Raw genomic sequence first — 23,261 nt, forward strand, 5'->3', positions numbered from 1 at the left:
TCTGTAGAAAAATTTCCTAACCATCTTCTGTAACACACATGTAGTTCAACAAATGGTAGCCAGTATTTTAATGATCATTAATCTATCTACTTTGAAATAATGAAATATTAACGGTTAAAACTTTAACTGTTTCCCTCCTTTGGGAGTGAAGAAATGCAAGTCGATCTCATTTTTAGTTTAAAATGTGAATAAGTGACCACCAAATTTTATTGCAGATGTGCTTTAAATATTTGGTAAATTTTAATATTTTTCTGCTGGATCTGTAGGTTGGACTTCTGGGAATTCAGATGTTGTGGACACACGATTCAGAAGAGGCCTTACATAATGCAAAAGATGACAGGAAAATCATGCAAGTGACCAATCAGAAATTTCTGGATATTCTAAATACTCTCATTAGTCAGACAACACATGATCTAAGCAAGTTTGATAGAGTGAAGTTCGAGACTCTAATTACCATCCATGTGCATCAGAGAGATATTTTTGATGACTTGGTAAGGTATCTTTTTTTTTTCTTAATTTAGTGTACTAACTAACAATGAACAGTTAAGAATTGTATATGTTGTCTAACTTACATGAACTTTCCATTTACTTGGTCCTTTTTCATAACTGTCCATCAATATCATGTTCACAGTATTGTATTTCTGTATTGGATGGCTTAAACAACCATATTATGTATTCATTTGGCACTCTGAAAGTTTGGAACCAACTGATGTGATATGAGCCAACTAATTGTTCCATTAAACCAAATAACCAGGAACATGATATAATTTAGGTCATAAACTATGCTGGGTCGATTGGAAAAGGAGCACAGGTGGAACGGAATCAGGCTTCAGAGCACTGTCACGGCTGTTCATCCAGTTGATGGTGATCATGGGCTTGATTTAGGCAAAGTTCTGTAGGGTGGAACTAAGAAGGGTAAGTGTTTGAATTCCTTTAGAAATGGGACTCTAACCAGTGGCCTTGACCAAGGCCAACTTCTAAAGCAAGGATTTTTCTATTACAGGTGGTTTTGAAATGCCACTATTTGATAATGTTTACCTCCCATTGAACTCCTATTGCTTTAGTCTACTTGATTTGATACATTTTAAAGATATCTCTTTCCTTCATCCCAGACACATAATTCATGCAGGTTGGGTCCTGTTTTAGAGAATGTGATCACAGACTGCCTGTTTCGAAGTTTTACCAAAAGTTCTAATCAGATAATTTATATTTATTGAAGATTATTTGAAGGACAACCAGTCAGTCCATCCATCCCCCTGCAACCCAGATCCTTGCTTCTCAAAGTATTACATGCCGACCAGTGCTTTGGTATCACCTGGAAGTTGGTGAAAAGAGCAGAATCTCCAGCCTCCCTCCTCCCATCCAAGACCTACTGAATCAGAATCTGCATTTTATCAAGATTCTTAGGAGATTCATATGCACATTGAAGTTTGAGGAAAAACTGCGCTAGGATTTATCTCTGGATTAAGCTACTATCAGAAAGCTGCACACTTACATTGTTTTGGCCTTCCACGGACTAGCTTTTACTAATTGCAGTTACCATTATACTTTGACTTTAATTGACGTCCACCTCAAGAAGCACTAGTATGGAGTTCATTATTGTATCTGCTGTCAGCATACGTTTGAGGATGTTGTCTATACATCTCTCACTGGCTCCTAAAGCTGAAGTCCTGTAAAAGAAATTTCTTTTAAAATTAAGTGCTGAGCAAACTTTACTTTACATCCAGAGGGATTAAAAAAAAAACCATGTACATAAGGAAAACTATGAAACCATTTTCTTTTATCTTAATCACCATTGAACTGTTTGCATCCCAACTAAATGAGATCTCATGGTCAACATATATGCATTTTATTTTTCCATGTACAATTATTAGAACAACCTGATATACAGCAAGAACTCAATAAATATATTAACTATTCTTCTTTTCTTCTCCACCTCCTCCTTACCATCTTAACAGATGGTTGAAAGTAGCTGGCCGAGAGCATCCCCACAGCCTTGAGTCCTGTGTTACAGAGCATTCCCTGTGGGTGGGGCCAGACTGTGTTACCTGAAAGTAACTCAAGGTGATGAATACAAACTGTGCTTTAGGTGGGAAGCCAGTCCTTAACTAGAGGAGGAAGCAAGATCATAACCAAACAACAAACAAGAACAAAAAGCAGGACGGTAAATAGCAAGGAATATGGAGGCCTGGTCAGATGGAGATCTGAACATTGTATAGTAGCCACGAGTCCATTTTTTAGTGTCAATTGAATGACCTGGAAGTGGGCCTACTGGGTTTAAGAGCAGGGAAGGGGACCACTTGCCACTTCCTGTGTTGATTCTTCTGAATGGGCAGGACCGGTGTTTCACCAGTTTCACTGGAAAGTCACAAAGCTCCTCAGAATGTGGTTGTGATGGAATGGAGTTCCTAAGGTTGCTTACCTGGTTTCTGTCTCTTTGAATGGACCAGGTACTAGAGCTTGCATCCATGGCTATGGGAGCCCAGTACCTCTTGCCTCACATGTATATGCTGATGACTAGGCAGGTTGGGTGGCTTGGCTATAGTGCTGGTGCAGGGAGACATGTGCATATATAACCATGTGTTTCCCTGCTTAATCCCTTTAGTGGCTTCCGACTGCTATGAGGACATTCCTAAACCCCTTTCCATGGCCCTGTGAACCCTCAACTCTCATGCTTTCTCTAGATGCCGGGATGCCCCAAGCTGTACTGACCTTTTTTCAATTCCTTGAAGATGCCAATCAGATCTTCTGGGCATTTGCCTATAGCACTTACTCTTCCCACACCCTCGTGATCCCTTTTGTTCCCCGCTCCTGGTGGCCCGGGCTAATTCCTACTGTTTATCTGGGTTTTAGTTGAGATGTTTTCTTCCTCTGAGTGCCCCTCTCACATACCCTGGAGTAGTTTGGTCCTCCTGCTCCATATATTCATGAGCCCTGAATTTCGGCGGTGGTGCCCTTTGTACTTTATTGCAATGATTTGTTTCACTGTTTGCCTTTTGCCCTTTTCTGTAAGCTCTGGAAGCCTGGAACCATCTCTGTCTTTGTTTGCCTAGCACAGTGTCAAGCATAGGAAGAAACTCAATAAATGTTTGTTAAGTGAATAGGAATCAGTTCATCAAAGAGTGAATTAAAAAAACTGCCCACATGCTTATGTTTTATGCTATTGCCATTCAGTATATAACTTTTTTGTATTTTATGTTTTTAAGGTAAAAATGCATATCAAATCACCTACTGATTTTGAATGGCTAAAACAGAGTAGATTTTATTTTAAGGAAGATTTGGATCAAACTGTGGTGTCTATTACAGATGTTGATTTTATTTACCAAAATGAATTTCTGGGATGTACTGATCGCCTTGTTATCACTCCATTAACAGATAGGTAGGAAACCCAGTTTTTGTTTTTTATTTTGTAATTTTAAAATGTGTTTAACATTATTTATAGTTGAATTTGAAATATTAACAAAAGTATATTTCTGTCATGCTGGGTAGATGCTAGCTCATTAAAGTCAACCTAACAATGAAATAACCACTTAAATATACATGTGCATTGAATTTTTATGAAGTAGAAAAAGATAAAAGAATAAAAGCAAACTTGAATGTTGACTGTGAGTAATTTAATGGTGAATTTTAGATTGCAAGATGGAAAAATATTCCTAGAATCCCAAAAGAAGTTAAAATTGCAAAGAAGGAAGGTACCTTGGAGATCATGTAATTTAGTCTTTGTATTTTCAGATGTGGAAATTGACACCTAAAGTACATTTTCATGGCCAATATGAATAATTAGTCAATGGCAGATCCCGTCACAATTCTTTCCATTATATGACACTAGGCAATTACTAGGTCTTTTTTATCCCATGACACCCAGTTAAGTATGCTGTGCATAGAAAACATTCAATAAATGTTGTTAGAATGGACTTAAATTGGGTTATTTAATATTAAGTGCTGCTGTTACTTTAAGTAGGGCTGCCTCCAGGTGAAATTATATCAAATCACATCTTCAGCCTCCTTTTGATTTATTGAACCTATCCCTTTTATATGCCCAGTGCCATAGCAACGTAAATTTGTCGGTATTTTCTCTTCTATTGGTATTTACATATTAAGCATCATGTCTCATGAAGCTTTACTAAGATCTTTACTGAGTTTTACTTAGATCCAAAACAAATACAACAGAAGCTGGATCATGGATACAAAGAGATTTATTATATTAGTATTCTTTGCACTTTTCTAAATGAGCGAATTATTTCATAGTGAAACTATTTATTTACAGTGGTGTGCTGGAGCTGACTTGCATCAGCTTGTGGTGCTTACCTGGTTTCTTTTTTTTTTTTTTTTTTTTTTGAGACAGAGTCTCGCTCTGTTGCCCAGGCTGGAGTGCAGTGGTGCCAACTTGGCTCACTGCAACCTCCGCCTCTACCTCCCAAGTAGCTGGGACTACAGGCGCATGCCACCACGCCTGGCTAATTTTTGTGTTTTTTAGAGACAGGGTTTCACCATATTGACCAGGCTGGTTTTGAACTCCTGACCTCATGATCTGCCCGCCTCAGCTTCCCAAAGTGCTGGGATTACAGGCATGAGCCACCGTGCCCGGCCTTACCTGGTTTCTGTCTATGTGCATTTTGCCCCGACTTTGTGATATCACATTGGTAGCTTGCCGTTGACCACGTGGAAGTATTTATACAATAGAAATTGGCAAACATGAAAACCAGGTTTGTTTTTTTTTTTTCTGGAGAGCCAGTTAAACATCTGCCAGCACAATACTGCTCATTTGGTTCTCCTGACGGTAATGGGAGGAAGGCCTGAAGGTTTTAAGTCAGGGTTGAGGAGTTTCAAAATTAGTCTCAAGAAATCTTTGGACTCACTGTAGTACTTTTAATGAATATCAAGTACCCTAACCTTGTTTGTTCACTTCTTTTATGTGGGCTACTCAGACTCTAAAATAAATAGGCCCATTCCAATCACATTGGATTTTTGCCTGCGCCATCCTGTAACATGTCATCCCATACTCACAATGCTTTATTGGATGAACATTTGCAGATGCTATATCACGTTAGCTCAGGCCTTGGGCATGAACATGGGAGGCGCTCCCGCAGGACCCGCTGGCACTGGCAAAACAGAAACCACAAAAGACATGGGAAGGTGTTTGGGAAAATATGTGGTCGTGTTCAATTGCTCAGATCAAATGGATTTCAGAGGCCTAGGAAGGATTTTCAAAGGCAAGTGTCAAATAATGTAGATTATTTTAGGTGAATTTATTTTTATTGCCTTTTAATGTTATTTTCTGATACAAGTCCAAAGTGATGCGATTTCACATAATCTACATTAGTATGGGTTGATCCGTATGATATTGCCATTTTTCTAGGTCAAAAATGGCTGGATATCAACAATTTCGTATGGTTCAATACTATTGCTAGTGTTATAGTCTATGCATGGAATGTGTATTAGATTACGAAAATGTAATCAATGTATAGTTGCCTGAAATAATAGTAGAGAGGATCAGGATAGCAAATGGGGGACACATGTGGCTTCCCTCCCATGGAAATGAAAGATTTTTAGAAAGCATAGCAACACTGGAAAATAAGAAGGGGGTGGCCATCAGCAGATGGAAAATTTTGAGAAAATCCTGAAAGGTAGGTAGAAAGTATTTTCAGATGGACAGAGAAAAAAATATTTGAAGACACATCAGCCTCAGAGCTCAGTCCTTGGCAGTCTTCTCTTTTCTCTCTACATGCATTCTCTTGGTAATCTTATGTAGGTCCAAATTTTAAATGCCATCTGTATGATGACTCCAGAATTATATCTCTAGCTCGGACTTCTTGAAACTCTATATTCATTACATACAACTGTTGATTTAGCATGTCCACTTAAATGTCTAACAGGTCCAGATTCACTATGTTTAAAACCAAACTCCCAGCCGGGCACGGTGGCTCACGCCTGTAATCCCAGCACTTTGGGAGGCCAAGGCAGGCGGATCATGAGGTCGGGAGTTCAAGACCATCCTGGCCAACATGGTGAAACCCCGTCTCTACTAAAAATACAAAAATTAGCTGGGCATGGTGGTGCGTGCCTGTAATCCCAGCTACTCTGGAAGCTGAGCTAGGAGAATTGCTTGAACCCGGGAGGTGGAGGTTGCAGTGAGCCGAGATCTTGCCACTGCACTCCAGCCTGGGCTACAGAGCAAGACTCCACCAAAAAAAACAAAACAAAACAACAACAACAAAAACAAAAACCCAAAACTCCTGATCTCTAGGTGCTCAGACACAACAACAACAACAAACAAAACAACCATCCCCAAACAACTTCCACCTATCATTTACTCCGCTCTTTCTCTTATACTCAGATCCAATCTGTCAGCAAACACTGTTGGTTCTACTTTCAAAATACCCCCAAAATTTATACTTTCATCTTAGCAGTGTACTATTTCCATTTTTTGATGAAAATATACAAATAATTAAACCTCTGTTTATCACTGGAATTAAATATGTATTTATCAACAGCCAGATATGAAACTTTACATAATCCCATTTCAATGTATAATGGTTTGGGAGCACTGGAGAAATGATTGTTATCAAGAAGGTATATGGTAGAGTAAAACTTTACAAATTAACTGTTTTTCATGGCAGGTCTTGCGCAGTCAGGTTCCTGGGGCTGTTTTGATGAGTTTAACAGAATTGAATTGCCTGTATTATCAGTGGCAGCACAACAAATTTATATTGTTTTGACAGCAAGAAAAGAAAGAAAGAAACAGTTCATTTTTTCTGATGGTGATTGTGTTGATTTAAATCCAGAATTTGGAATCTTCTTAACGATGGTGAGAAAAAAGGTTTTAAATGCAATTTAATTAGTTTAATTGTTACAGACATAAATAAAACAAAGCATGTGTTAGTGGGTAAATGACCAACTATCCAGGAGTCATGAGCTGTTCTCTCTTACTGTATGATTTTTTTTATGTCATTATAGCCCAGACAGAATATAAAAGAGTACTTTTTTTCAATGAAAAAAATTCAGATCCAGACCTACAGAGGTAATATGCTAATGATAATAATAGATACTGTTTATTGACCACTTAGTATAATATGTGTAAGGTGCAGGCTAAATGTTCTCTGTGCTATATCAGATGGCATAACTCATGTGGTTCTGCAGTAACAAACAATCCCTAAATCTTAATTGCTTAAAGCCACAAGGTTTATCTCTCTGTCATGCCACGTGTCCACTGTGGGTTGACTAGGGTAGAGGTGGGAGGCCAGGGCTGCTTTGTATGTCTTTAGTACTTGGCCTGACGAGGTACCTACTATCTCAATCATTGCTCTTTGCTGTAGCAAAGGAAAAAGAGAACATGAAGAATTGTGCTTTGACTCTTAGAGTTTCTTTCCAGAAGTGACACAAGTCCTAAGTCATTGGCTAAAGCAAGTTTCACGACCTAACTTCAAGGGGTGGTGGGGTGGGGGAAAACGTGCCATCCTATCATGTAACTAGAAATGGGAAGGACCTGAAATATTCTCTCACAAGTACACTGTATCTTATAGCTACGATAGCCCTCTGAAGTGGGTATTATATAGCTGACTTACCTGAGGCTCAGCAAGACTTAAAAACTTCCTAGGTCACCCAGCCAGTAAGAGAAAGAAGAAGTTGTTGTCTCTCTAACACAAAAATCTGACTGCTTAACCTCCACACTTGGTTTTTCTTTGACACTGAATAAAAGGAAATAAAAATAAAATTTCTGCAATAATTTAACAAGGTCCTTTACCAAAGAATTGTAACAAACTCAGTTACCATGTGATTAAGGGTGAGCTTTGAGATTCAGTGTTCTAAAGATAGGAAACCAAAGGCATGAATAAACGGGAGTTTTTATGCTTTTATGTATCACCAGATTTAAAGCTTTTATGTGTTTTCCATAAAGTTAAATCTCGAAGTTGCAAGATAACACAAAGCACTCTGAGTTTTTAAATGTCCCTATGGATAAAGATGATAAATTATAGGAAGCAAAATCAGAAATGTTTCTGATACACTTTATTGTAAGCAAACATCCAGTAAAGCAGTTGGGGGAAATAAGAATAATCTGGAAGTATTGATTATAAGTCAGGAAGTGGGATGAAGAAATGTACTCAGTGTAAAACTACGGTCTAGAATTTTACAAAAAGCTTAACATGCTCCCTGGATTAAGAATAATATTGGAAATAGCAATTAGATATTGCATTAAGCTGTGAGTAACTGAAACCTAAAAAAAATTGTAGTTTAACATGTAAGGATTCTCTTAAGATCCTTTTACGGTTCTACTCCATCGTGAATTCCATCTTCAAGGTCACCTTATGAACCAAGATGCTACAGAAAGCATCTCTATTGTGTTGCAGCAAATTGACTGAGTCAACTCCCTTCAAACAAACATCAAGGATATTTCATACATTGTGCCCCTTTGCATCTCGCAGTGTAGAATCTAATCACAGCAGCTGCAAGGCAGGCTGGGAAATGTAGTTTTTGATCTAGGTGTTGCTGTACTCAGCTTGCAAGTGGGCTTCTGTGGCTCAGGAAGGTTAAGAGGAGTATTGAGAGGCAGCCTCAATTTCTGTATTTCCAGCCCCTAGCAAGGTACCTGGCCTATTGACAGTGCCCAGTAAATGGTCAGGGACTGAAGGTTTTTAACAAACTTGCCTAAAATAACTCGTTCCTGTTGGCCTTACTTGTCTTTGAATCTCCAACCTTCCTCTGAGACTTGGGTCTGACCTCTGTTCAACCTGTTGCTTCTTAGCCTTCATTTCCTGTCTGTCTCTACTTTTGTCCATTTCAGTGTTTTTCCCATCATTCCCTTCTTTATTTCCCCTCACTGCCATCTTTATTTCTCCTCACTTCCATGGGTTTTTGTTAGCCAAAGAGCTCTGTAACTGTGACTGTAAAGAATAATTGAAGACATGGAATAAAAAAAATGCCCAAGGAAGCTCATCAGTATAAAATCGTTAGTTTTTTTCTTCTTTCAATAACATACTTTAGACCATAATTATCAGGTATCTATTCAGTTTTCTCTTGTATTATTTCATGTTCTTTTCTATTTTTTAAGCCAGTAGACACAATTTTCTATTTTTTAAGCTGGTAGGCACAATTTTGCCACACAAAATTGTGTGACTTTATTAATATCATGAAAATGGAAATATATAAAAGGGCATATGAATATTAATAAATATGCATGGTCTAATACACATTGTTTTGAGAAAACGAGTATTTTATGAATCTAATATTTTTCAATACCATCTTAAAATCTGAATTAGGGGTTTGAAATACATTTGTATTCAGAAATGAAAATTGTATTAACAATTAAAAATTAAACATATTTTAACTTTTAGAACCCTGGATATGCTGGGCGCCAGGAACTACCAGAAAACCTAAAAATCCAGTTTAGAACTGTTGCTATGATGGTTCCTGATAGACAGGTATGCACTAGGATTTAAAAGCATAATGTACTTTATGTTCTTTACTTGTTTTTCACTAAAGTTGAAAAAAAACTCACTATATTAATTTTCAGATCATTATGAGAGTTAAACTTGCAAGCTGTGGTTTTCTTGAAAATGTTATCTTGGCTCAAAAATTTTACGTTCTTTACAAACTCTGTGAAGAGCAACTTACTAAACAGGTAACTTTATAGATCTGCTTTCCCCCTAGCAATAGTATTTGTTTTTTTTTTTGCTTTGTAATTTTCCCTTGATAAATACTCATCAGTGAGTTAAAATCTCATTGACTCCTTTCTAAAATGCTTTTAGAATTAATTTTACCTATTGGTTGTGTATTTTTAAGACCCTTTTATTTTGAAATAATTGTAGATTCACAGGAAGTTGCAAAGGAATGTACAGGGAGGCATGTACCCTTCACCCTGCCCTGCCTGGTGTTGACATCTTGTAACTATAGCACAATAACAAAACCGGAAATGGACACTGAAGCAGTCCACAGAGTTTGTTAAGGTTTCATCAGTTATACATGCACTGGTGTGTGTGTGTGTGTGTGTGTGTGTGTGTAGTTGTATGGAATGTGTAAGATATGGCTCTGTTCCATCACCACAAGGTTCCCTCATGCTACTTTATAGCCACACCCACCTCTCTCCCAAATCCCTAACCAATTAACCTTTTCTCCATGTCTAGAATTTTATTGCAAGAATGTTATGTAAATGGAATCACATAGCATGTAACCTCTTGGTTATGCATTTAAAAATCTATTGTTTGGGCCGGGTGCCGTGGCTAACGTCTGTAATCCCAGCATTCTGAGAGGCCGAGGCGGGTGGATCGTGAGGTCGGGAGATCGAGACCATCTTGGCTAACATGGTGAAACCCTGTCTCTACTAAAAATACAAAAAAAAAAAAAAAAAAAAAAAAATTAGCCAGGCGTGGTGGCATGCGCCTGTAATCCTAGCTACTGGGGAGGCTGAGGCAGGAGAACTGCTTGAACCCGGGAGGTGGTGGTTGCAGTGAGCCGAGGTCCCGCCACTGCACTTCAGCCTGGATGACAGAGCGAGACTTCATCTCAAAAAAAAAAAAAAAAAAATCTATTGTTTGTTGCTCAGACTGTATCAGACTATATTATTCTCAAAAGATATTTAAGGTGTGAATACTTACTTGATCATGCAGCTTGGATTTTCCCATGGAATGATCATATTTCAGTCAGAGGAAAGGCAGGAAGTTGAGCTAATAAACCTCTGCGGCTTAGTCACCCCAAAACTTTCGCATATAAGTATCAGGATCAACCTATATGCATAGAGTGAGCTGTGAGTCTATGTTTAGTTTTTCAATTAAACCATCTTTTTGCCCTCTTCTCCCATCTCAGGTTCATTATGACTTTGGATTGAGAAATATTCTGTCTGTATTGAGGACTCTTGGATCTCAAAAAAGAGCCAGACCAGAAGATAGTGAATTAAGCATTGTCATGAGAGGACTAAGAGATATGAACCTTTCTAAACTGGTATCTTCTCTGAATTCTCTTCTTTTCCACAATTTTAATGTTTTCTTTCTATTTGGTGGACAAGTAGAGGTAGGCTGATGTTGAGCTGTGAGCACCCATAATTACAGGGATAATAAGTGTGTAAAGCTACCACTGTGCTTCCAGAAGAAAGCAAAAGACGCCGTGACCCTGTGTGACCAACATGGACTGTAAGTGCCTCCTTTTATCAGCTGTGTGCAGTGAAACAGGTCATCAGTGGGCTTCAGCTCCAAGATTCAACCTAGTTCTCTACCATTATTCACAAAGTGACACAAATTCTCAGCATAAGAATCTGGATTCCCAGGGAACCATGAGAACTTTTTGCTTTCTCTGTATGTGACCAGCTTATCTCAGATATATCTCTCCCAAAACATAAACATCATTTCTATTTTCCAAAAACACGCTGAAAATTTGCTGTGGAGAGCATGCTGCTTTCATGCGTGTCTCGATTACAGCCTGTTTTTTTTTTTTTTTTCTCTGAAACAGAGTCTCACTCAGTCACCCAGGCTGGAGTGCAGTGGTGCAATCTTGGCTCACTGCAACCTCCGCATTCCAGGCTCAAGCTATTTCCCTGCCCCAGCCTCCCGAGTAGCTGGGACTACTGGTGCACACCACCATGCCTGGCTAATTTTTGTACTGTTTTATAGAGATAGAGTTTTGCCATGTCACCCAGCCTGGTCTCAAACTCCTGGACTCAAGTGATCCACCCTGCCTCAGCCTCCCAAAGTGCTGGGATTATAGGCATGAGCCACCATGCCCAGCCCAGCCCAGCCAGGTTGTTTTGAATAGCTGATGGACAGGTTTGTGTGGCATATAAGGATTTCTACATGCCACATATTGTGCCCATGCCATGGGTGTACAAGGTTGAAGAAGAAATGGTTCAGGAAGCTACATTCTAGTTACAAAAACTAACATCTGTGGACTTCGTTAGTGTTACAAAGTCTTTTCAGGTGTATTGTCTTGTTTGAGCCTCACGGCAACTCTGTGGGATCTGGATGGCTAGCTTGCTTATTGTCATTTCACTTATTGGGGAACAGAGACTAGAGGTTGTAGGATTCCCCCATAATCACCATCAGCTGAGAAGACGGGACAAAAATTTATAAGATTTTCTGGTGCCAAATCCACTGCTCCTGCCAGTGTACCTCACTGCCTGTATGACCAACATGGACTGAAATGGAGGCTTAGACTCCCTAAGTCACCCAGGCTGGAGTGCAGTCTAAGCCTCCCTTAGATAATGGTATTGTGGAAATTCCTAGACAAGTATTCAAGAAAGCATCAGCAAAGCCCTAGAGAATGAAGAGAAATCATAAGGGGTCAGATGTTGGGAACAGGGAAATCTATGCATTAAAGACATTGCAAATAAGGATTGGAGTCAGTGTACTCAAACCTACTGCTTATAAGAAAGGCTCAGAACACTGCCCTGATGGACTTTCCCAGCCATTGTTGGATGAAGTCATGCAGGGTTATGGCTATTTCCCCAATTTAAATAAAATATTAGTTCTTTATTGGGGTTGGGACTACAAATTATCATTTTTAAGGTTAATGCAAATGCCACTGTAAGAAGCAAAGATTCATCTGATAAAGTAATGAGGTCGTACTTTGGAGCAGTAGACTGGGGCAGGATTGTAGAACACATTGAATGCTAACGAACTTTGGGTACAATGTAGATTCAATGGTGATTGTATTAGTCTGTTCTCACACTGTTAATAAAGACAATTTATAAAGGAAAGAGGTTTGATGAACTCACAGTTCCACATGGCTGGGGAGGCCTCACAATCATGCTGGGAGGTGAATGAGGAGCAAAGTCACGTCTTTATATGGCGGCAGGCAAGAGAGCATGTGCAAGGGAACTCCCGTTTACAAAACCATCAGATCTTGTGAGACTTATTCACTATCATGAGAACAGCAGGGAAAGACTTGCCCCCATGATTCAATTACCTCTCACTGGGTCCCTCCCACGACACGTGGGAGTTATGGGAGCTACAATTCCAGATGAGATTTGGGTAGGGACACAGCCAAACCATATCAGTGCTATTCTGGAGAAAGTACTAGAGAATACAAGCCTGATTAGGATAGTAATAAATGGTTCTCTGGGGATGAAGTGATAAGTACTGTGCACATCCCAGCTAGTTGATAAACGTTTGTTGACTGAATGAGTGAATTTATTTTAAACTATGCCACCTTAGGTTGATGAAGATGAACCCCTGTTCCTCAGCTTAATCAATGACCTGTTCCCAGGACTGCAACTGGATAGTAATACTTATGTGGAACTGCAAAAAGCAGTAGCCAATCAGGTTCAGATAGAGGGTTTGATTAACCATCCACCCTGGAACCTAAAACTCGTGCAGGTAAAGACATTTTAATCTATTATCAGTATAATGATAAGTATGTGTTAAACATTCCTGTCTGAATAGAAAAACTCATGGTTAGTCTTACTTGATGTGAATGTTAAATGAAAACATCATATGTACATCATTGCAAAAAGAATACTTGGGGGGATGTGGTGGTCCTAGGAAGATAGTATGGATTTACCCTGCGTCTCAGTAATCAAGCAGTAATTTACTGCAGTTGTTACTTACACCTGGTGACAATGTTGGGCTGAAATAGTAGGTTATAAAAACTCTAGGGGAATGGAACAACCCAGATGGCTTCTTGTGCCAATCTGGTAGTACTGGCTGCAGCTGGGTGCCTCAGTGGAGTGCAGAGCCTGAGGAATCTGAGAGTGCTACTACTTTGCTCCTGCTTTGTGTGTGGACAAGTTATATCCTTCACCTACACTAAAACCTGAATCTTTTGACTGCATATGTTGGTGTCTTTCTGTTCATCACATTTCATCCTTGTGATAACCATCTAACCACTTGATTGGATTACCAGTAGAATCAAGAACTTGTAGCAGAGACACAGGATTAAATCTCTATGAGCTTGATGCTTTGGGAATATTTTCCAGAGCTTTTGGAAAATTAAGGAGCTGAAATTGTGGACATTGTTGAAAACTGCATTTGAAATATTAATATAACAATTCTTATTTTAACTTACTGTTCTTGCCAGATTATAAGATGTGCAAGTATCTGAGATACATCCAAATCTTACAAAGAAATTTGTGCATGGGGGAAAAGTCTTTTTCATCATTCATGTACTGGAAACCATTTTAAGAGTTTAAAAAATTTCTGGGAAAACATGATTGTATATATGATATGCATACAGTATACTGAGTTCTAAAATTCTTGCCATCTCAATGGGTGGCGACTAGAATTTTGGGTTCTTTGTTGATGTCAATAACATTGCTCTTGAACATGTCAGGAACAGTGCCTCTGTTGCTTTTAAACTATAGTTTACAATGGTAATACATTTCTGTCCAAAATGTTAGGAGAATAACTCACTCTACCTCTGATCAGCTGTCAGACCTTTGACTTCTTATTTTTTTTAATTGAGAAAACTACAGACAGGATGTTATAACAGTGGCTCTCCATGATCCTAGCATGTCTCCTTGAATCTCTTGTACCATTTCCACGTGCTCCTGCTCAGCTTCTGTGTGTTTTCGCTTCTAATAGCAAAAGGAGGACTGGAGCTATTTTGTTGGCAGGCAGAAAGAGTAGGTGCTGCACAGGAGTTTCCCATTCACCCCCAAACCAACCTCTTTAAGAGTTGGAGTAGGAAAGTCAAGCTCGCCTGGTTCCAAGTGGAGCAATCTTTGAGGTGTAAGTTACACTCCAGTCTCCCGCGGGATCAGGCTCAAGTCTGCCCTCTACAGGGCTTTGTCCTCAATCACACCTTGCTTGGCTTCTTCCCATTCCTGTCCTGCTTTCCTCTTCTTTTACTGGTTTCTCCTGGGAGCGCTCCCTGAATAAATCACTTGCACAGGAATCCTCATTCATGATGTACTTCTCGGGAATTAGAAGGCCCCTGTGAAACGGATCTTCACTGTGATGCTCTGCGTTGCTGCTTTCCACCACTAAGGGGCGATATCATCACATTGGATGCCGAGAAAGATTGCGCATGGAAAAACTGCTGGTTATAGACCAACAAACCAAAATCACAGGGAATTATCACGCACGAAGCAAAAACTAGATGCTGAGTTAATTATTTCCAAAATGTAATTCAAGCTCCACATTGTTATTACTTTAGCACATATCATTTTATAACGTGGTGCCCATTTGCTATGCACATCTAGTAAAACAACATTTTTCACAACTTAAAAATAGTGAACTGGTTACTTTAATGAAGAGCTCATTTAAAGCCTTTAATCTTCAAGTAGCTACTATGAATGTCAGCAAGAGACTCATAAATTACATTTTTAAATTTATTGGTTAATTGTGTAGTTATATGAGACGTCTTTGGTACGGCATGGCTTGATGACTCTTGGGCCCAGTGGTTCTGGAAAGACAACCGTTATCACGATTCTAATGAAGTCACAAACAGAATGCGGAAGGCCTCACAGAGAAATGCGAATGAATCCAAAAGCCATTACTGCACCTCAGATGTTTGGCAGACTGGACACTGCTACCAATGACTGGACAGATGGGATTTTTTCTACTCTGTGGAGAAAAACATTAAAAGCTAAAAAAGGTATACACAAACCTCCTTAGTGATCATTTTTTCCCTGCCAGCGTATTAAGACAGTATTTGTTTGATTTTTCCATTTGAATTATTTGCAGGTGATAAGTGATTTTCTGTTTTAATTATTTGCAGGTGAAAACATTTTCCTCATTTTAGATGGTCCTGTGGATGCCATCTGGATTGAGAACTTAAATTCCGTTTTGGATGACAATAAAACTCTGACGTTGGCTAATGGAGATCGCATTCCCATGGCCCCTAGTTGTAAGCTTCTGTTTGAAGTCCACAATATCGAGAACGCCTCTCCTGCCACAGTTTCTAGGATGGGCATGGTCTATATCAGCAGCTCTGCTCTCAGCTGGAGGCCAATCTTACAGGTGGGGCAGAGAGATGGGAAGAAGAACCCTCAGAGTCTCTCCACGTTTCACTTAATAAACAGAGATTCTGTTTCTTTGTTGCAGGCGTGGTTGAAGAAACGCACTGCACAGGAAGCTGCTGTATTCCTGACACTGTATGAGAAAGTCTTTGAAGATACATACACATATATGAAATTAAATCTCAATCCCAAAATGCAGCTCTTGGAGTGCAACTATATTGTGCAAGTAAGATTTTTTTTTGTACATTTACTACTTCGATTTTGATTTTTTTTCCACTCAGTTGCAGTTTACAGCCATCTGAAATAGAAAGTTCAGACAGTCCATAAAAATCATTTGATGATGTGGCTGTAAAAGCTCTGATAATTTTGATTCCTATTAAAGATCTTCTTAATGATCTTACTATTTTCTCTATTATTTTCACTTCCCAGAGGGATGTTGTCAGAGGAAGCAGAATGAACTATCTTTCCCATTGTCAGGTTTAGTGACCTGTCCCAGAAAGTGTGTCTAATAATGACAGTCAATAAAATATAGTAATTCATTAAATTTTAAAATAAATTAAAAATAACACATACACACACGCACACACACACACACACACACACACACACACAATACTGGTTCCATCCTAACAACAGAAGACTTCATTGTCTGGGCGTGGTGGCTCACAACTGTAATCTCAGCACTTTGGGAGGCCAAGGTGGGCAGATTGCTTGAGCTCAGGAGTTTGAGACCAGCTATGGTCAACGTGGAGAAACCCCGTTTCTACAGAAATTAGCCAGGTGTAGTGGTGAGTGCCTGTAGTCCCAGCTACTTGGGAGGCTGAGGTGGGAGGATCACTTGAACCTGGAAGGTTGAGTTTGCACTGAGCCAAGATCGCACCACTGCACTCCAGCTGGGGAGACAGAGTGAGACCCTGTCTCAAAATAAATAAAAATAAATAAATAAATAAATAAAGTTGGTAGCTTCGTGGGAAAGAACAGAAAGGGGCCTATTGCAATCAAGAAAACTTGGGAGGCAATCTTGGCTTTGGAAATTTAGCATATAACAGGTAAGGAAAATCTTTAAATAAAAATTATCTGACAAGTAGTTGTAGCATTGTTTTTTCCCTTTCTTTCTTCCTTCCTCTCCTCTTCCTTTCTTTCTCCCTTCCTCTTTCTTTCTTTTTCTTTCTCTTTCTCCTTCCTTCCTTCCTTCTTCTATTTCTTTCCTTCTTCCTTTCTCTCTTTCTTTCTTTTTTCTTTCTCTCTCTCTTTCTCCCCTCCCCTTCCCTTCCCTTCCCTCTCTCTGTCTCTTTTCTTTTCCTTTCTTTTCTTTCTTTTCTTTCAACAAGGTCTTTCCTGTTGCCCAGGCTGGAGTGCAGTGGTGCAATCAATCATAACTCACTGCAACCTTGAAGTCCTGGGCTCAAGCTGTCCTCCTGCCTCAGCCCTTGGAGTTGTTGGGGCTGCAGGCACACACCACCGTGCCCAGCTAATTTTTAGATTTTTTGTAGAGGCAGGGTCTCTGTATGCTGCCCAGGCTGGTCTAGGCTCCTGGACACAAGCAGTCCTCCTGCCTTAGCCTCCTAAAGTGCTGGGATTGCAGGCATGAGCCACCATGCCCAGCCAGCATTCTTTTTTTCTACTCGGTTTTCCGTATTAGTCTTTGAGTTAAAACAGAATTAATCATAGATCTTCAAGGGCTCTCCTAATTCTGATCTATAGATGATCTCTCCTTACACATTCTAGAGCTTTGATTCTCAGTTAAGAGATGTCAGTCATTTGTGGGTAGGTTAGAAACAATATATAAGGCCCAAATCAATGAATTGTCTAGTAATTACTTTAAAATGGATAATAGAAGACAATATTTTATTTTGAAATAATTTTGTTTTGAAAGACCGAGGATGTCTTACTGTAGTTTTGAGCTTTGATTCTCAGTTAAGAGATGTCAGTCATTTGTGGGTAGGTTAGAAACAATATATAAGGCCCAAATCAATGAACTGTCTAGTAATTACTTTAAAATGGATAATAGAAGACAATATTTTATTTTGAAATAATTTTGTTTTGAAAGACCGAGGATGTCTTACTGTAGTTTTCTTTCTGATGCTATAGGGCATTGGCACACTTTTTCTTAAAGGGCCAGGTAGTATTAATAAATATTTTAGACTTTGCACAACTCTCTGTCTCAATCACTCAGCTTTGCTGTTGTAGCACAAAAGCAGCTAGAGACAATGCATAGGTGAATGAGCGTGACTGTGTGTATGTTCCAATAAAACTTTATTTACCAAACAGGTGGCCAGCCTCTAGGGCCACAGTTTGCTAAGTCCTGCAAAATGTTACAAAGAAATAGAATCTTTGATCTGGAAAATTTGGATAACTAAACTTTGGAACCAGTAGCTACCTTAGCTGCTAGCATCTAGTCTAGGCCTTTTGCTTTCCCAGTAGGAAATTGAGACTCAGAGAGATCAGTGGGATGAGCTGGGGGTTGAAACCACAGTAGCAGTTTTTCAGTTCAGCATCCTTTCTACTAGACCATGCTGCCTGTCTAAAACAGGATAGCCTTTCTTCTTCATGCTGTTGGCTGTAGGACAGTGATCAAGCAATAGCTTGAGATATATCTATTTTCTTCTCTCTTCCTTCCTCCTTTTAATTTTATTATTGTTTACAATTTTTTATTTTCAAAATTTTAATTTAAAAATTTATTCTATTTGAAACATTTTCAGTCTCTCAATCTTCTGGAAGGGTTAATTCCCTCCAAAGAGGAAGGTGGTGTTTCCTGTGTCGAACATCTTCATAAATTATTTGTGTTTGGCCTAATGTGGAGTTTAGGAGCCCTTCTGGAATTGGAAAGCAGAGAAAAGCTTGAAGCCTTCTTACGGCAGCATGAAAGCAAGTTGGACTTACCAGAAATACCTAAAGGCTCAAATCAAACCATGTATGAGTTTTATGTTACTGATTATGGTAAGCCCACTGAACTATACCTTAAATGAAATGACTTTTTTTTAAATGAGAAAATATAAGCATTCATAAACTCTTCTATGAGAGAATATTAAAATAATTATGAAAACATAATTGTTAATACCATTTTGAAAAGGGCATGTATTTGAAAGAGAGTGGAATTTTGCATATGAATTGTGCCAGAAACTGATATTGAGACTCTTGACTTCTCCTTTTGGAGTGGGCTCAGTAAAATCTGGCATAAATAAGTTAGTAATACCTTGTACATCATCTACTTTCTAATGCTGGAATAGGAAAGGTAGCAGCGTGGAGAACACAGATTCTTCATTATGCAAAGCATGCTATTACACATAACGGATCAGCCCCACACTTCCCCTGTTGGGAATGCCAGAATGAGTAGAGAATGAACGTAGCAGATTCCTCAAGGTCCAGCGCTGTCACCTTAGCCCCCCAGCCTTCCATGTATGGCTGGGCCCAGCTCAATCCTCCTTAAAAGAAATGCCTTTGAACTTGGTGCTTTCATCCAGAGCCCAGGCCCTAATTCTTCAAAGTCCCGAAGAGGAAAAATATGCTTCCTAAAAACTCTAGTTACCTCTGGTTCTTCCTAAAAACTCAAAAACAGCAATAGTTTTTTGTTTGTTTGTTTGTTTGAATGAATAAACTGAAGGATAACTAGAGCAGGAGAGTAGACAGCAATAACCAAATATTGAAAGCAAGAAAGCAGTAAGGTAAGTGGCAGTCGATTTAGCACACTGGCAGTGGGAAGAGCTGAGAAGCAATTGAGAAGTGCACATCACAGGACATTCAAAGGGCTCAGGAAGTGGAAACTGGGGTGAAAGTTGAGCTAAAAACCACAGGGCTGGTTATAAGTCTGTTTGAGAAAAAGACCTCCTGGACCACTTTCCAAAGCCCTGCTGCCAGACAATCGGCCTTCCCCACACTGGCAAGACTAAAGAGTTACTGTTTGGATAGTGTAAAATAGAGGGTTTCCTAGACTTGGGGACACCAGGCACATTTAAGAGTGGGAGAATCATACTGAAACTGGGGATTAAGTGGAAATTTGTGTTTGAAAGGGACTGAGATAAATAAATTTTTTCAGTGGGCCATCTTTAACCAGAATGGCCAATAATTCTATTACATGTGTTAGATGCTGCTAAAGGTTTGAGATGGCAAAAGGGCACTCTAACTGAAAATGCAAACTAACAAAGGAATCTTTAAATCTAGATATGCACTCCCTTAGAATCCAGAGCCAAGCTCCTCCACAGCGCTGCTTTCTGAGCAGCCAGAGTTCTATGATGTTTGAAGGTTCAGATTGCCTCCCTCTGAGCAATCTGAGGAGCTCAGATTGCTTCTTAGCCCATTTCATAAGGACAGTGTTACTCTGATACCAAAACCAGAGAAAGACATTCCAAGAAAAACAAAAACAAAAAAACTATAGACCAATATTCCTCAGGAACATTGACGAAAATTTCTTAATAAAGTTATAACAAATCCAATAGTATACAAAAGTCCAACTGTGGCTTTTATTCTAGAAATGGAAGATCAACATTCAAAAACTGATCAATATAATCTGCTATATTAGACTAAAAACTAAGCAAGCCATAAACAGTCATCTAAATGAATGAAGAAAAGCATTTGGCAAAATTTGACACTCTTTTGTAACGAAATAGGAACTTTATCATTCTGACAACATCTACAAAAAACCTACAGCTAATGTTATACGGAATGGTAAACAAGTAAATACTTCCTTCCCAATATCAGGAACAAAACAAGGATGTCTTTCTCACCTCTATTCAATTTCATTTCTATTCAACATTGTACTAGAGGTTCTAGCCAGTGCAGTGGGGGGAAAAATCAAATGTCTATAGATTAGAAAAGAACAAGTAAAGTTCTCTTTATTTGCAGATGACATAGCCATCTGTGGAATCTTCAAAAAGTTATTAGAACTGCTGAAGGATTTTAGCAAGGTCACAGGACAAAAGGGCCATACATTTGATAAGTTATATTTCTATATGCTCACAACAAACAATTGAAAATTGAACTTTAAGAATACCAGTTAAAATAGAACCCAAGGCTGGGTGCGGTGTCTCACACCTGTAATCCCAGCACTTTGGGAGGCCGAGTGGGGCAGCTCACCTGAGGTCAGCAGTTCGAGACCAGCCTGGCCAATGTGGTGAAACCCCGTATCTACTAAAAAAATACAAAAAAATTAGCCAGGTGTTGTGGTATGTGCCTGTAAGCACAGCTACTCAGGAGGCTGAGGCATGAGAATAGCTTGAATCCGGGAGGCGGAGGTTGCAGTGAGCCGAGATTGTGCCACTGCACTCCAGCCTGGGAGACAGAGTGAGACTCTGTCTTAAAAACACACAAACAAAAATAGAATCCAAAAAAAGAATACTTAGGAATAAATTTAATAAAATATGTGTAAGATCTGTATACTAAAACTGTAAAACTGTGCTGAGAGAAGCTAAAGAAGGCCCAAATAAGGGGACAGATCTTATTTAAACATTATTTAAAGATTATTTTGCTATTTGAAATAGCAAAATCTAGCCAGTGCGATGGGGGGATAAATCTCTTTTGCTATTTAAAAGTCACCATTAAGAAAATGAAAAGCCCAGCCACAGACTGTAAAGAACTATTTGAAACATATATATCTGATAAAAAAAATTTGTCCAGAATGTGTAAAGAACTCCTATAATCCAATAACTATCAATAGGCAACCAATCTAAATTTTAAAATGGGGAGGAAATTTCAATTGATACTTTGCTAAATAAGATATGTGAAAGTTGAAAAAAGCATGTGAAAGATATTTAACATCATTGGTCGTCAGGGAAATGCAAATTGAAACCCCAATGGGGTCTGGGCGCAGTGGCTCATGCCTGTAATCCCAACACTTTGGGAGGCCAAGGCGAGTAGATCACTTGAAGTCAGCACTTCGAGACCAGCCTGGCCAACATGGTGAAACCCCGTCTCTACATAAAATACAAAAATTAGCTGTGCGTGGTGGTGGGTGCCTGTAATCCCAGCTACTCAGGAGGCTGAGGCAGGAAAATTGCTTGAACCCGGAGACAGAGGCTGCAGTGAGCTGAGATCGCACCACTACACTCCAGTCTGGGCCACAGAGCCAGACCTTGCTTCAAAAAAACAAAAACAAAAAACACCCACAATGGATATCATCACACAGCCAATGGAATGTCTACAGTTAAAAAGGAATGTCTACAGTTAATATTGCCAAATATTGGTGCCGTAATAGAGCACCTAGAGGCCTCATATGCTACAGAATGGCACAGCCACTTTGGAAAATAGTTTGGCAGTGTTTTAGAAGTTAAACATACTCATTTTTGCCTATTTCTCAAGAAAACATGAAATTGGGGTTATTACTCCAATGATGAGTATTTGTTCATCATTGTTTCACCAATATCAATGTATGCTTTCTTTCCATGCATTCTGTGTCCACAGTAACTTTTGGGTATAATTCTGAATCATTGTATAATCTTTTTGAAGACATTTAAAATAGAGGCTAAACTTATCAATGAAAGTAATTCAATTTGAATGGCAATGATAGGAATAACGCCAATACAAGTTTGCCTAGCAACAGCAATGGTACAGTACCATAGATTGTAAGGAACATCCAGAGATGCTAAAATGTAAATAAATTTTTGAAATCAATTTTTTTTTTTTTTTTGAGACAGAGTTTTGCTCTTGTTGCCCACGCTGGAGTGCAATGGTGCGATCTCGGCTCACCACAACCTCCACCTCCCGGGTTCAAGTGATTCTCCTGCCTCAGCCTCCCGAGTAGCTGGGATTACAGGCATGCACCACCAGGCCTGGCTAATTTTGTATTTTTAGTAGAGACAGGGTTTCTGCATGTTGGTCAGGCTGGTCGTAAACTCCTAACCTCAGCTGATCCACCCGCCTCAGCCTCCCAAAGTGCTGGGTTTACAGGCGTGAGCCACTGTGCCCGGCCTTGAAATCAATTTCTTATGGCAAATACTCTATATCTGGTAAATGGTTGACTCTTTTTTTGGTCTTTCCCATCTTTTCAGTTGATGTGGCTTTTCTGCTAGGCATCCATTACGTTACTGGTTTTACCACCAGCTGATTTTAATTCCATTTCAGGCAAGGTTTCTCCAGATGGGTGATTTAGCAATTTAAAAGCCAATTTACAAAAAATAACAGATGCTGGAGAGGTTGTGGAGAAAAGGAAATGCTTCCACACTGCTAGTGGGAATGTAAACTAGTGCAGCCATTATGGAAAGCAGTTTGGTGATTTCTCAAAGAACTTAAACCAGACCTACCATCCGACCAACCAATCTCATTATTGGGTATTATACTCAAAGGAACATAAATTGTTCTACCATAAAGACACATGCATGCATATGTTCATTGCAACAGTATTCACAATAGCAAAGACATGGAATCAACTTAAATGCCCATCAGT

The 23,261-nt window shown here is 39.2% G+C and overlaps 1 protein-coding gene across 1 annotated transcript in view; it reads left to right on the plus strand.

Moving 5' to 3' along the window:
- Positions 1-23,261, plus strand: part of DNAH8 (dynein axonemal heavy chain 8) — a 311,999-nt gene that overhangs the window by 141,926 nt on the left and 146,812 nt on the right. The window contains exons 42-53 of the mRNA XM_054492591.2: positions 267-491; positions 3,207-3,379; positions 5,035-5,213; positions 6,621-6,808; positions 9,333-9,419; positions 9,512-9,619; positions 10,801-10,935; positions 13,140-13,301; positions 15,273-15,519; positions 15,643-15,884; positions 15,969-16,109; positions 18,586-18,823. Coding sequence (XP_054348566.2) covers positions 267-491; positions 3,207-3,379; positions 5,035-5,213; positions 6,621-6,808; positions 9,333-9,419; positions 9,512-9,619; positions 10,801-10,935; positions 13,140-13,301; positions 15,273-15,519; positions 15,643-15,884; positions 15,969-16,109; positions 18,586-18,823 — 2,125 coding nt within the window. The remainder of the gene's footprint in view (positions 1-266; positions 492-3,206; positions 3,380-5,034; positions 5,214-6,620; positions 6,809-9,332; positions 9,420-9,511; positions 9,620-10,800; positions 10,936-13,139; positions 13,302-15,272; positions 15,520-15,642; positions 15,885-15,968; positions 16,110-18,585; positions 18,824-23,261) is intronic.

Source organism: Pongo pygmaeus, chromosome 5, assembly GCF_028885625.2.
Source record: "Pongo pygmaeus isolate AG05252 chromosome 5, NHGRI_mPonPyg2-v2.0_pri, whole genome shotgun sequence".
Classification (NCBI taxonomy): domain Eukaryota; kingdom Metazoa; phylum Chordata; class Mammalia; order Primates; family Hominidae; genus Pongo; species Pongo pygmaeus.